The sequence below is a fragment of the Neocloeon triangulifer genome, unplaced genomic scaffold, assembly GCF_031216515.1.
Source record: "Neocloeon triangulifer isolate White Clay Creek 2 clone unplaced genomic scaffold, ASM3121651v1 ptg000013l, whole genome shotgun sequence".
In the NCBI taxonomy this organism is placed as follows: Eukaryota; Metazoa; Arthropoda; class Insecta; order Ephemeroptera; family Baetidae; genus Neocloeon; species Neocloeon triangulifer.
The window spans coordinates 1,970,487-1,984,902 of NW_026775555.1; the positions used below are offsets into that span (position 1 = coordinate 1,970,487).

The 14,416-nt window shown below is 38.5% G+C and overlaps 3 protein-coding genes across 4 annotated transcripts in view; 2 read left to right on the forward strand and 1 right to left on the reverse strand.

The window, feature by feature from the left end:
• Nucleotides 1–3,833, reverse strand: part of LOC132199019 (dynein axonemal heavy chain 3-like) — an 18,050-nt gene extending 14,217 nt beyond the window's left edge. Inside the window, exons 1-5 of the mRNA XM_059623391.1 lie at nucleotides 3,451–3,833; nucleotides 2,613–2,772; nucleotides 909–1,504; nucleotides 365–527; nucleotides 2–307 (exon numbers count right to left, since the gene is read on the reverse strand). Coding sequence (XP_059479374.1) covers nucleotides 2–307; nucleotides 365–527; nucleotides 909–1,504; nucleotides 2,613–2,772; nucleotides 3,451–3,833 — 1,608 coding nt within the window. The remainder of the gene's footprint in view (nucleotide 1; nucleotides 308–364; nucleotides 528–908; nucleotides 1,505–2,612; nucleotides 2,773–3,450) is intronic.
• The window catches only part of LOC132198636 (uncharacterized), a 19,581-nt gene extending 9,972 nt beyond the window's left edge, over nucleotides 1–9,609 (forward strand). The window contains exons 2-4 of one of the 2 annotated variants that reach the window (XM_059622784.1): nucleotides 8,111–8,316; nucleotides 8,523–8,738; nucleotides 8,804–9,609. In XM_059622784.1, the coding sequence (XP_059478767.1) occupies nucleotides 8,148–8,316; nucleotides 8,523–8,738; nucleotides 8,804–8,814 (396 nt within the window). In that variant the 5' untranslated portion in view covers nucleotides 8,111–8,147 and the 3' untranslated portion in view covers nucleotides 8,815–9,609. Of the gene's footprint in view, nucleotides 1–8,110; nucleotides 8,317–8,522; nucleotides 8,739–8,793 lie in introns of both variants that reach the window. The other variant, XM_059622783.1, reaches the window with a different exon arrangement.
• A 492-nt stretch (nucleotides 9,610–10,101) lies between these two features.
• LOC132198954 (putative gustatory receptor 28b) lies at nucleotides 10,102–14,015 on the forward strand. The gene is made up of 6 exons (XM_059623304.1): nucleotides 10,102–10,588; nucleotides 11,788–12,138; nucleotides 12,835–13,204; nucleotides 13,454–13,522; nucleotides 13,579–13,668; nucleotides 13,721–14,015. The coding sequence occupies exons 1-6, from the start codon at nucleotides 10,320–10,322 to the stop codon at nucleotides 13,856–13,858; spliced, it is 1,287 nt and encodes a 428-aa protein (XP_059479287.1). The 5' UTR covers nucleotides 10,102–10,319; the 3' UTR covers nucleotides 13,859–14,015.
• The last annotated feature ends 401 nt before the right edge of the window (nucleotides 14,016–14,416 follow it).

The window sequence follows — 14,416 nt, forward strand, 5'->3', positions numbered from 1 at the left end:
CTTGGGCCAGGCCTTTGTCTCTCTCGAGCGCTTGAACGAGCGCATTGACTGCCTGGACGCTGTCCCGCATCTCGTCCACTGTCAGTATAGGCGGGTCTTTGCGCTGCAATTCGAAAAGTCTTTGCTGGTGCTGGACGAGACCGGCCTCGAAGGTGCTTTTCCGCTCCCTCAGAGTTGCCTCGACCACCTCTCTTTTGTGGGCCAGGCGCTGCCAACTGATTGCAAAAACAGCCTCCATGTCCCGCGGCCACAGAAAAACGCGCGCGTTCAGCTGCACGTCCTCGGCTGGGAAAATCGCGTAGCTCACCTTTGATCATTTTCAAATTCGAGTTTATAGTTAAAATAATAATATAATATTTCTTACCAGAAAGGATAAATTCGCCGCGGCGGTCCTTATCATTTTTCGCAGCTCGTGCATGCGCACGTCTTGGCAGTGCGTCAGGTACTGCGTCAGGGTTACTAGACCTGCCGTGTCCTCCGGAAGGACAGCCGCACGGTCAGACATTTCGTCAAACTCATTGCAGATCCTAAGATTATGTTTGAAAATTGAATACATCAGCATTTCAAAATAGAAGGAAAGAAATTTACAACATTATTTTTAATTACTGATCAAGAGCAATTTTTTTTATATTATCTTAGACCATGAAAATTTTCCCCATCAGCTTCTTTTAACAGAAATTACAACAGGTATATTTCAAACCTAATTTAGCATTTGTATTGCCTAAATTTTAATTATATATTTTGATTAAATCTGTCAGGATAGTAAAAAGAGCCTTTTAGGAAGTGTAATTTAATGGAAAATTAGACTTAAAATTAGGCTTAATTTTTAATTTAAAAAATCTAGCATGTCTCATATTTCAATCATTTTTCGAAATATTTTTTTAAAATTTAAAAATTTGGCTCCTCACCTTCTGTTGTGCGCTCGGCTTTTTGCAATATGGTGGTCGAGTATTTTGTTCCTCAACTCTTCCAACCGCTGCCACAAAAGGTCGTTCAAAGCGCCGCATTCAAGAACGACCATGTTGAGGGCCGCCGTCCTTTGCAGAGCCGCGACCTCGACCTTGAGGCTCTGCAGGCGCTCAATGTACCTTGCCCATTCCTTCAAGGTCGGGCCCTGCTCTCGGAACTCTTCGAGCGCCCTCTCCGCCCCACCGTCCAGCAAATTCAGGTAGGGCGCGTAGATGTTCAGGTACGTCTCAGGTCCCGCCATGTTCGCCTCCACAGCCCTGAGAGCTGCCTGCAAAAGGGCGGCCGCCTCCTCGTCTTGTGCGTCGACTGCGCTCAGGAAACCGGCGTCCTCGTCGCCGAGCAGGATTTGCTCCAGACGCGGAAGTTGCCTCGCAGTGTCCAGAACGGAAAGCAGACAGGACTGGGCGACCTCGACGACTTGCTCTCGAGACGGTTGCGTCTTCACAAGGCCTTCGGCGGTGCTCAGATGAAGCATCAGCAGGCACGGTTTCAGCATGCCGAGGTCATCAAAGGGAGGCGTGAAGTCATTGCCATTCTTTTAAAACAAAGTTATTTGTTAATAAAACAAAAAATTGAGTCAGCTTTGCAAAATATAATTAAAAATCTAAAAATTATCAAGTGAAAAATGGATATACATTTTTATTAATGCGACTCGATCTCGAAACATTAATAAAAATGAACAACTCCGCGCCTTTTCCCGTAACATAACGCGTTGACGTCCATTAAGGATGAGAAGTTTATTTTTATTATTGTTTAGAAAGTCACATTAATAAAAATGAATTCATTTTTCACATCATCATTTTTCCTGAGGCAATTGAAATAAACCGCGCCGATCACCTCTGCGGCAAAAATTTGGCACTCATTGTATTATAAAAATTATTTAAGTCCTGCTCGTCTAATTTAATTCATATTAGTCCTCTTTGTCTAATTTATAATTTTATAGTACTGCTCGTCTAATTTAATTAATTTTAGTCCTCGTCATCTAATTTATTTTCATTTTAGTCCTGCTGGTCCCTTTTAATTTTTTTTAAGTCTATTCGTCAAATTCTTTTTTTATTTTGTGCTGCTCCACTAATTTAATTCACTTTTGTCCTTTTCGTCCAATTAATATTTTTTTAGTACTTCTCCCCCTATTTAATTCTTTTTAGTCCTGCTCGTCTAATTTAAAATTTTATAGTTCTGCTTGTCTTTAATTCATTTTTGTTCTCGTCGTCTAATTTATTTATGTTTTAGTCAAACACAAGCATGATTAAAAACCAAAGACTTAAATAGGAATTTTTTTAATTGAGTTCGCCTCAGAAAAGATAATACGTCTGCGGCGCAGCACAAAACTAGGTCCGGACCTGCTTGTGTACTGCGCCGCAGACGAATTTAACAATGGAAAAAAACCTACATTTCAAACATTTTAGTCCTCGTAGTCTAATTTATTTTCATTTTAGTGCTTCCGCTCTTATTTAATTCATTTTAGTCCTCATCATCTCTAATTTATTTTCGCTTAAGCGCTTTTGACGATTTGCCATTATTTACGAATTTGAATAGATTTAAAAATATTTTGAGGGAATTGCGTTTGATAAGTGTTTCAACCATTAATTAGCGTTTAGTCTTACGTTGTAAAAAAGAAAAAGTTCTGTTAGGTGTCTCACAGAGCGCAAGGTGAGCGACCGCAACTGGCGCGACATGAGAGCGGCGACGCAGCCAAAAAAGCGCTTGACGTGGCGCAGCGTCTCTCCGCGCCTCAAAGGAGCCAAGTGTCTCCACTCGTCACGCTGATCGTTCAAAACGTCCGCGCACGCCGGCAGCCACCTGAGGAAATCGTTTAATTTTTTTCGGGTTTTTGCCAAAACTGGAAATAATTGCTGTAATAGATTCTTAATGATTCAGATAATTAAGAGTTGCAATATTTTGTATGAATGTTTAAAATATGAAAATATATTCTTTTGGCCCCATCGCTTCTTTTCAGGGTGCCAAAGTAATCTACGTTTTTTTACCTTCTTAATTTCTTAACTTTTGATAGTTGCGATTTTTCCGAGTGAACTAATATTTTGATTTGCATGATGTGAAAGCATGAACAAAATTTTATCTTTACCGGAATTTTATCACCCTTTGAGAAATCAAAGTTTGTTGAGATATTAACGAGCCATTCAAAAATGCTTTTTCTCTGAGGGTGATTAAATTCCAGTAGAGTTTTTTGGATACTTCGACATTTTCCGAATCAAAAGCTAACTAGAAATAAATAATTCACTTTGTAAAACCAAAAGCTATGAGTATTAGAAGGAAGAAAAACGTAGATTTTTACTATTTTTTTAATTTTTTTTTTTTTAAACTTGAAACATTAACACAAAATAGTTCTGCGCAATTCTTACAATTTAAATAAGTTCAAATCCATTGCAGCATTTTGAGCATTTTTTCAGTTTTGGCCAAAACCCCAAATAAAAAAAATCACCTTAATTCGCGACCAAAATGAATGTGAATTCGACTCACTCTTTGAGCAGAAGCAGTTTGGCGTTGGCACAGAGTTGCTGGACGCGCGCCTGCAGCTGCTGGGGCGTCAGCGGCGCTTCCTGACGCACCTGCTCCTGCGCAACGAAAAGGGCCTGTTCGAAGCGCTGCTCATAGAGCGCCTGCAATTTCCGCAGCACCGTGTGCGGGGTGAAGAGGTTGTGCCGGCAAAATTGGCGTCCGAGCAGAAAACTGCAGTGCCACGGCGTCGGTGCTCGAACCATCAGAAGGGGCCAGGGCCACGGGTAGCAAGGCACGTCGTGCTGCGCGCGCCACTCCGCGTCCAGCAGCCGATAGCGTAGCGTCGACAGCCGAGCGCCCTTTTCCATTTGGGCTCGGGCTGCACTGGCCAATTCGGAAATCATGCTTTCGCGGCCTGAATTCGTTATTTATACTTTAGATCAATTTTAGGAGAGAAATTGAACGAAAAAAAGTTGCGGATCCTAAATTTTGGGGATTAACGAGGAGCTCATGTCACTGAGAAAGATTCATGTAAAATTTCCCTTAACAAAAATGTAAATTTTGTTATTGATATTTTCTTTATTTCATTTTTCGAACTCAAGAGGGGAGAGATTTGGCCCTGATTTGTTGAGACTTTAATCAATTGTAATCAAATCACGCAATTTAAAAAAAAATATTTAAAAAAAAATATTCAAAATATTCAAAAAAATTTCATAAAAATCCATGTTAATTTTCCAAAATTCAGTAATCCCAACCTAAAATGGAATAAATTTTGGAATTGACATCTTAAAACCCAGTTTTAATGTAAACAATAATTATCATTTTGTTTGAAGAAGTTGACACTCAAGGAGATGATCATGAAAATGAAGAGATCGGGCTTTTATCTAGTTGCAGAAATTTTTTTTATTCAAAAATAAAGAGCCATTTTTTTAATAAAAAACAATTTTCTGCAACGAGGAAAAAGCCGGATCTCTTCATTTCCAATTATGATCACCATACGAAAATATGCGAAAAAAATCATGCCTTTAACAAGCTTCCTTGGCAACAAATTTTCCAATTTTCTTTTGAAGCCCTCTGCTAATTTCTGCTGTGGTTCTTTCTCCAATAATTGCGACAGCCTCTCCATCTCGTCCTGGCTCAAAAGCGTCAGAGCGTCTTGCAAACGCAGTCTCTGATTTGCGAGCTGCTCTTCGGGCCACTCTGGCAGCGGCGCCGATCTAAATTTCAGCGGCGCCTCTGACCGGACGAGTGGTTTGCAAATCCGCCTCCTCTTCTTAACAGGAGGAGGCAGTGGTCTATTTAACAAGTCCTAGACCGAAAATAAGTAAATATAAGTATGAAATTTCTTTTCTACTGATTAACTGCACCTTCAAGTAACAAAATCCTGGCGGAAGACCATAGTTTTCACCTTTTTGCTCCTGGATCGGCGCTGGTTTCTTCTTTTTTGCCGGTTTTTTCGGCAGTAGTGGACGCCGCGCATTCTGCCTGCCCGAGATTTTCTTCATGGAAGGGCAAAAATTTATGCCGATGTCGTGGCTCGAAACTAGATTTTGATTCCGTGACAAAAGAAAATATATTGTTCAATAATAATTACCCGAGCCTCTTTTCCGCGGCAAGACCATGTTGTGCGTGGGAAGCGAGTTACTCGATTTACCTGAAATGACGTGAAGCGTCCGTCGCTTGGCAACCGCCGTGCAGTTTACTATTAGACACGCACCCCTGCTCACAAGACCACAAATCTAGCTTTCTTTAGCATTTAATATTTTGTTGCATTCTAAATATTGCTGAATATATATAGAAAAAAGTAGAGTTATTGTTAATCTTCATGAAGTTTCCCGATTGCAACAAAGTCACAGCCAGATGGTTTAGTTAGTCGAGGAATGAAAAATTCTTGAGGAACACTTTCATTTGTTAAATATAAATTTTTGCCGCTATTTTATCTTTTTATATAGTGAACAATGCCTATGAAAACACAAAATTTAACCATAACACAGATTAATAAATTTTTTTCAAAGGGTCAACACCATGTCAAATATTTTTAAAACGCAGGTCTACGTAGCTTTCGCTAAGGACAAATTCTATTTATCTGCTGCAAGTAAATATTTCTAATTAAATTGTTAGACTTCATTATAAATTGTAGTACCATACTTTGAGAATTTTTCACGCAGCAAAAAAAGAACCTGAAATTTTATTTCGTTAATTTTCTACCATGCTGTTCTTAATTTTTTACTTTTCTAATTTTTTAATAGTCCAATCACCTTACTTAGAATAAATTTGAGTGGCGCGCACGGCAGCCGCTCCGTATAATCAATTCGACTGCTGAGCGAGCGCCGAGAGAACTTGCGCTCGCCGCCGATCAGCTGAGGCGCGGGGCCTCTGATTCAACTGGCTATTTTCTTGATTTCCCTTTTTTTTCTCTTTAAATTTCTTCTTCTCAAAATTTTAAACTTAATCGTTACGAAATTTCCTCCTTTTCTCCGGCGGAATCTCGTTTCTGTTTGAGGCCCTCTAGTGCAAAGGCGCCAGACCACTGCCCTGCATAATTTCTGCTTTTGTGGCCATTTGTGGTTGGAATCTGAGTATAATTTATTTAATTATGTTTCCTTATAATTTGTACGTGAAATAAAAGGGCGATAGTGATTTTTTGCTGTGCAACCATAAGCTGTATTTAAAGAGTTGTGGCTTTGCAGTTGAAACTTTGCTCATCATTGACTGCGTACGCTTAATTAAATCTTGAATGATGGAAATTTGTTCCAAAGTTGCGCCCTCTGATTAATAAAAATGCGCCGCGAATCTAATGCTTTAGCAGACGCGCACTTAATTCGCCGCTATTAAATATTTCAGTCTACATTAATTAAGACTTAAACTGAATTTTGCGCTCTGCAACTCTACTTAATGAACAAGGCTCTCTTTAATGGATATTGCATGGGTTGAATGAAAAAAAAAATCAAATTTGAGGCTTCATTGCTGAATGCAGGATCGCCCGCCTCTGCTGAGACCATGGCCATCGACCACAACAATCGGAAATTATCACCTGCAACGCTGCCCTTCACCAAGTTACTGCAGAAGTCTTTTCTGAATTAAAATTTTATTTTTTTCCTGCACCATTTTCAAGACAAAGAATAGAAATTTTATTTAACCGTTGACAAGAAATCTGGATGATTATAATGTTACATTTCAAAACATAATGTATTTTAAAATTATTTATTCTCTCTTTGTGCAAAATAATTAAAAAGATTTTCAGTTCACTTTAGAATAAATTGCATCCCAGTGTTTAATCGTCAAAAATGTTTTATTGAAGAATTAATTACAGTAAATTATTCTCGATAATCTTCTGAAACTCTCATTAAAAAAGAGGGGTTTCTGAAATCAGACACATTTCACAGATTCAGTTCGTCGATTCAGTTTTTTGCTTTTCCTGAATAAATTGGAAAAAAATACGGATCAGCCACTTCCCCCAACTGGCAACTTGCCCCAAAACGCGGAGCGACGAGTGTCAGATTGGCCAAATATGTCCGCGGAGCCGACTAAATAAATTGATTTAAAAAACCCAATTGAATTATAAAAAAATAGCTCAAAATTGTAGTGCGCATACTGCGCATACCGCGTTTCGCGCCCCCACGGGAGGAAGTGCCACTCCCCCTTCGGCCCCTTCCTGCCACGCCACGTCAGCTCAGCGTCACCAACGGCAATAACGACATTCTGTAGCAAATTGTTGTGCACACAATGTAATCGTCATTCATCGGCCTCTTTCCGTTTCGGTAAGCCCAAAATCCCTTCGGAAATAATTAAAGACGTGTTGTTATATGATAATTAAAGCATTCGCTTTGCAAAACACGAGCCCGGGCCCCCGTTGTTGTGTTCCAAAAAAATCCGTTTGAAGAACCACCCGAACGCGAGGCCATTTTTGCGCCAAAATTGACATTTTCGACGGCCCACCACGAGGCCCTGGCCGGCCGGGGGCACGGAATGGGTAATCGGGCGCACTGGGCGCGAGCCCGGCGGGCCGCGGCCCCCATGAGCCGTTCAAACGATCGCGAATCGGGGCCCGCGGGAAAAGTGCATGGGCCATGTGCTCTGAAAAGTACGTTCGCGCTTGTGTAGGACTTGCAGTCGGGCCCCCAGGAGGGCCTTCAGACCCAACGATTCCGGCGGCCAATTTTTAGGGTTTTATAATACAATTTGTCCTTTCTTTTGATGACTTTAAAAGCCACCCGAAATTTCGCATTGTGTCGTCTCTTTCTTCACATCAAATTAAAAAAAAAAAATGGTCTATTATTTGCTGCCGAATTGAATTCATTTATGCTGCAAACTTTTAAAATTCAGAGGGATCATTTTTTGATAAATTTTGAAACATCAAAATTCCAGATTTTGCACATCTTAATTATTAATTTGATATGTATTGCAATAATTAAGGACTCCTTATTGACATTGTCAAATCAAGTCTTTACAACAATATGGTTTGTTAAATTTTCAATAATTGCCAAAAATGGCTCCTATTGTTGTAAAAATACTTGATTTGACTGTCAATTAGAAAACCTTAATTTCAGTTCAATGAAATTTTGATTCTTGTTTTAAGAATGATGTTTTCTCACTTGATCATCAAAATTAAAAAAAAATTCAATCAATTTATTTGTAATATCCTAGATTTTTTTTATATTATTGATTGTTCTTTTTCCAGAGCTTCTGAGTGAAACCCAAAAATTTTCTTCTGCAATATGGGTGATTTTCATATTAAAAATGGTCGCGTTATGGGTCGCCGTCTTAACTGTGTGGTGATTTTCCACCGAGATGGCAACCGACAGGGCATGTCCGGCCTTCTGACAGAGGCTGTGGTTGCTCTCATGGGCCGCTGGAATGGGCACCCAGTGAGATTTCGAGGAGGCCGTAAGTAAATTTCAATATTAAATGTGCTAAAATTGCTGGGGAAATATCTATAATTTCTTTTTTTCTTTCTTTGCTAAGTATGTAATTTGTGACAAAAATATAATGTGCACTGTTGTAAAATTTAATTCAGTGGAAAATCTAACTTACGAAGATGTTTAATTAATATCTGGCAATTTTTAAAGCAAAACAATTATGTGATGTTTCAGATGGTGCGTCAAAAGCTGCCCTGAAGACAGCAGTCCTTGACCAACTGATGGCAGCCACCATGCTCTGCATTCATCGACCAGAGCCCCATGACGGAGATGAAATGGACGCCCTCTCCAATGACATCATGTCCTCAATTCGAACGCTGCCCAACATGGGGCCGCGTATGTTGGTGATCCTGCTCGATCACATGAAAGAGGAGTACGACGCATACGACGGTTAGTATTTTTTTAAAGTGATTACTGTTTTGGTTTAAACAGTTGACTGTTTCAGACTCTTTCAGGCTTCGCCTGATTGCTATCGAGAGCTTGCTAGCTCGTTTCCCTGCTACATTGGCAGCAGCCAATGTTGATGCGGTCAGGAGCTTTTGGCTGCTATCCAGCTCCAGCAGCTTCTCTCTCTCTCAATGTCAAAAGCACGGGTCGTAAATCAATTTCCGTGTTTTCTTAAAAAGCATATTTGTTTTTCAAGTCCAGACCTTTCAATTACAATGAAAACAAACACTTTCAACTTAATTCAATTAATTTCCGTTAAATTGACGAAGAATAGAAAAAGAGGAGAAAATTCATCTGAACTCAAGAGCTGAGCAAGGAAATTTATAAAATTAAATTAGACTGAAATAATTGCAGAAGCCTTAAACTATGCAGTTGCTGTAATTTAAATTAACTTCAAATAAAAAGCAAAATTCAGTTATGAGCAGTAGAGAAAATAAAAAAACATTTTATTTGATGTAATTACTGAGTCGCGAATTCACTTTGAATTGTCGTTGTGTTTGCTGATAGAGATCACATGCTTTGAATTCACTGCGTAATGGAGGCTTTGGAATTTTGAATGATCCGTTCAAATAAAGATCAGCGCTGATTAATCTGTGCGTGAAATGGAACGCCATTAAATCTGTTTGAGGTTCTCTGAACTCAAATTCTAAACTAAACTCCTCTGATACCAGAGAACTATTGTCACTTTTCCAAATGAAAATTAAATTTTTCATAATATTTATATAGAAAATATCAGGATTTCTTTAATTAGGAAAGAAAATTTTAAAAAAAAAAGAAAAAAAATAATTCTATTAATTCGCAGCAAAATAAATACCAAGTCACAAAATGAACAAAAATAAATTTGTTGCTTCTGGTTTGAATAAACTGGCAGTGTGATATTGTGTCCAATTAACCTCTGTAATCGAATGAAATTTGATTCCTTCATTTGGTTCAATTTTGGCGACAACAAGGACAAATGATTTGGCAGTGAAAGGCGGCGTGAAAGAAAGCTTGCTTAATTCCTTTGTGAACCTCCTGGGAAAGGACAAGCGGTGTATCAACTCTATTGAGATGGATTTGGAAGGTAATTTTTTTGCAGCGTGACTTGAGAGTGTATTTCAAGTTGGAAAAGCAAATTGCAAACTGGAAGCCATACAGGTTGAAAGTGGTGATGACCATGGCATTTCGCTTTGTTTATTTGTTCGCGCTTAGTAATTAATTAATTAACTCCTCTTTTTCCGAAGTAATCCTTTGATGTTTGAAGCGCGCTTTGAAGTAAAAAGTTTCTTAATAAAGGAGCAAAGATTTTGGCGCAGTAGTAACACGATCTACACAAAAATCGAATGATGCAGAAACCTGTCAGAACTTGCTTGGGGATTAATTACACCCCCATTTAACGGTTCGGTAGTTGCGACAAGTTAATAGAACACAAAGAGCCCTCTCCATTAACTCGACGCAGGGCCTTTGTGGAGGCGACGGTGGCGGCTCCAAAAATCAGCTCGTCCCTCGGCGGGTCTCTCGGCAGAGAGCAACAAGTGCCGAGCCATGGAGCAAGTGTTCGTCAAGCGGCTCTCCTGCGTCCTCGGCATCACCTCGCGACCGACCCTGCGCTCCAGGCTGTACTCGCTGTCCATCTTCTGTGTCATCACCTCGTCCTGTCTGCACCTGCTGTACAAATCAGGTCTCGAGCCGCTTCTCAACCCCAACACGGACGTTTCGCTCTCCATCGCGTACATGTTCGACCTGATCGCCCGCATCGCCCGGGTCATCAGCTACATCATCATGCACATTCTCACCTACAAACACGCAGACAGGTACACACTCGCCCCGATTTCAATGAAAATCGGTGCACACAATTAATTTTAGCCAAATTTTCCTTGTTTAATTTTTGTCGTTTTTGGAGAAATTGAAAGTAGGCAAAATATATACACAGCGGACGCTTTTGTTGCCTACTTTACACAATTTTTTACATTTATTTAAATGGAAACTACCCTCCCTTGAAAAATTGAGCATTAACTTTTGATAGACATTCTAGAAGGCCCATAGGTAAGTGCAAGTTGCAGCAAAAACATACTTGTCAGGGACTCTATCACATTCCCATTCAATTTGGGGAAAAGAAGCTGCAATTATGCCCCTTGTGGTGCCCTTTTTATAAAAGTTCCTTTGACTCAATAAATATAATATAAACTTTTTGTTTTCGGAAATTGACAAAAATTTCCCATTGATTAAAGAAATCGCAATGAAAAAGGCATTACAATTATTTAATATTCCGTAAATCCAAATTATTTTTGATGCACCTATTTATTTATATTTATTTAATTTCCGCTCAAATAATACAACGAAAACTCAACATCTTTCATCTTTAAAATCAATACACAAAAATTAAATAATAAAACACTGAAAACACTGACTCTGAAGTCAAAATCCGGCAAAAAAATTTCAGTGAATCAAATTTTCAGCATAATTTTGTTATTAATCATAGAATTGGAAGGAAAATCTCAGATCAAATTTTTTTTTTAGCAAAATGTTTTTAAAAAGTTCTGTGCTTAATTTTTAACTAAACTAATTAATTTAGAAATATTTTAAATTCAAATACCATTAAATTTATACGTTTCACGTGCAATATCTTATATTTTACTAGAAAATTGCAGAAATTAAATTCAACGTGCTGGACGCACCGTGCGGGCATCACCGCTTTTGTGTACTTTGTGTTTTCTGGTCGTATGAATTTTGCCGAAAGAGGATTACTTATTTCTCGCTCCTGCTACAGTCGCTAAGTGAAGCAGCACAGGGACATATGCACCGAAAGTGAATGGAGAGAAAATCAGGAAATTGTAAATCAAATTAAATTGAGAGAGCAAATAATTCTAAACATCAAAGGGACGCGAGGGTTGAAATATTCCGAACATTTGTACGCAACCCCGGCGCTAATTGAATCTCCACTCTCCGCAGCTTTTATTGCTCTCTGTTTTCCTGCACTCAATTTGATATAAAAATTGCTCTGCCGTTTCAGATTCGAGAAGATTTACCACCAGCTGAAAGTGGTGAACCGCAGGGTTTGCGGCACCCCCACGAGTCTGCATAGCAACGACGCTTTCCGGTTCGCTGTAATTTTCGCGCTGATCCGGTTGTTTGCTACGTTGACGCCCGTGTTTTCGCGCTCCAACACCGAGCTGCTGTCCAACCTGATGAACATTCCATTCCACCTCAAATTCATTTTCAACTTTTTCATGGAGCTGCAGCTGTTCACCTTTTGCTCGATGCTGGAGATGAGCTTCAACGCGATCCGCGCTCGGCTCAACAGGCTTCGCAAACACGCGCCCAACAATTCGCTCACTCAGTGCGGAAAGGTTATCGTTGACAAGTGCGTATAATTTGAGATGAATTGTAAAAATATATTAAAATTTGTATATATCATTTATTAAAGAAAGAATTTGCAAAATATTAATTTAGTTCCTTAAAAGTAATTTAAAAAAAAAAATCCAGAAATTCTGCAAATTGTTGTTAGTGTGCTTTTTTTTCCTAATTAGTGTTGTAAAGTGTAAAGAAGTTTCAGGGTTTAATTTTTAAGAGATTTTTATACATGATTTTACTGAAACTGTGCGAGAAAAACTTGGCGCTTTAAAGAATGCAATGCATTTTTACTTTTCATCAAGAAATTAATTGTAAATTAAACGACACAAAAATTGTACCTTTTAGTGTCAGATTAATTGAAAAACTTCATTAATAACCGGAAAATTAGGGCAAACAGAGCAAAACAACTGGCGTGGATCGCGATCGTGATGTGCTGATGAAATCTGGAGTTGGGCGAAATTGCGATTCAGGATTCAGGCCAGTTTTGTTGCTCTGTTTGCCCTAATTTTCCGGGTTTTAATTAAGTTCTTCATTTTTTTCTGACACAAAAATGACAAAAAAGTAAAATTTTTGTGTTTTAAAATTAATATCAAAATTAAGAGTCAAAATTAAAAAAAAAAATTGTATTCTTTAAAGCCAAGTTTTTCTCGCATAGTTTCAGCAAAACCACGTAAAATCCAGTAAATGTTTAAACTGCTTGCTTTAGATGGGGCTTGCCAAAGCAACGGTCGCACATGATTTTTGAGAATGTGTGGATTATCACCTACGCAGAGTCGGTGCGGAGTTTGCGGCGCTCGCACGCCGAGCTGTGCGACCTGGCGAACCGAATCAACGCGCTCTTCGGCGTCCGTCTCTTGGTCGACATCACAGCGCAGCTTTTGGCTCTGCTGTTGCGGCTCAAAATCGTCATCATCTGGACCTTCACGGCCATCAAGTCGATGCGCGCCCACGACAGTGACGACGTCTTGCAGGACGCCACCGAGATGGAAAGGGCGATTTCGGCGCTGGTGCTCTGCCCCATTCACATCGGCACCGTTTACGCAGTCGTCTTCTATTGTACACGCACAGTCAAAAAGGCAAAAGTTTATATTTTTCCTTTTTTTAATTTAATGTTTTTCTTATGAATGGAGTTCAACTTTCAATTTACATCTTGGAAGGTTATAATTAAGATTCACAATTTATTTATTTTATCAGTTTGCGCGACAGCGTTTTCTAAGAAAATTTATTGTGAAATTTGTTTGTTGATATTTAAAATATTTAGTTTTTTTTTTCTTTCAATTTACGCGTCAACTATTTAATTGATTATTTTTATTACTGTTTTCCAGAACGAACTTGTGCTGTCAGAAATCTACAGATTGCTAAATCATTCTTTAGACACCAAAGATTCGGACGAGGTGAGGCTATTATAGAAATTATACTTATTATTATATTTTTAAATGAAAATTTACAGTTGAAGACGTTTGCACTGCAGTTATCTCACAGAAAAGTGCAATTCACTGCTGCTGGAGTGATGCCGCTTGACTTTTCACTCTTATACTCGGTATGCCAAATTTAGTTTATTTGATGCAACGCCTGATTTTGATTGATTGCAGTTTATCGGGGTTGTGACCACATACTTGGTCATATTAACCCAATTTGGAGCATCCCTGTCCAAGTACACCATAGATTGCGGCGGTGATTTGACCAAGCCAATGGAAAGTACAAGTAACGTGCCAGAAGCGGGGGAATGAAGCACCCCTAAAACCTTTTTGAGGCAGGGAGAGAGCAAATAAATCAATAACGGAGAAACTTTTGACAAGATGAAGTGAATAATATTGTACTTGTGGTAATAATGTTGTAATTTTTTTGGTGGAACCAATGATCTCAATTTACTGTTATAATGTTCAAGTTGCTGATTAACGTATTTATGGAAATGAAAATATATTTGTAATGTTGAAACGTTGAAACAAAAATTCAATTGAAGTTGATGTAAAATGTAATCTTGTTATGAATGGAAAATATATAATGCCTAGAAGAAGCAAAGATATAATTTTTTTATAAATTTTAATTAATTAGAATTTTTTTATTTTATCTTAATTTTTTTAATACAAATTTTATCACTATTGTTGGTATTAATAATTTTTTTAAATTCCGTGAAAAGAAAGTCTGAAAAGAGCTGACGTTCAAATTCCAACCAGGAACAAAGATAATGTACAATTTTGACAGAAAAAACCCAAATATACTTCAGTAGCACAAATGCCAATTAATTATTTTCTCCAATTCAATATCATTCCCAATCTCTTTTAATT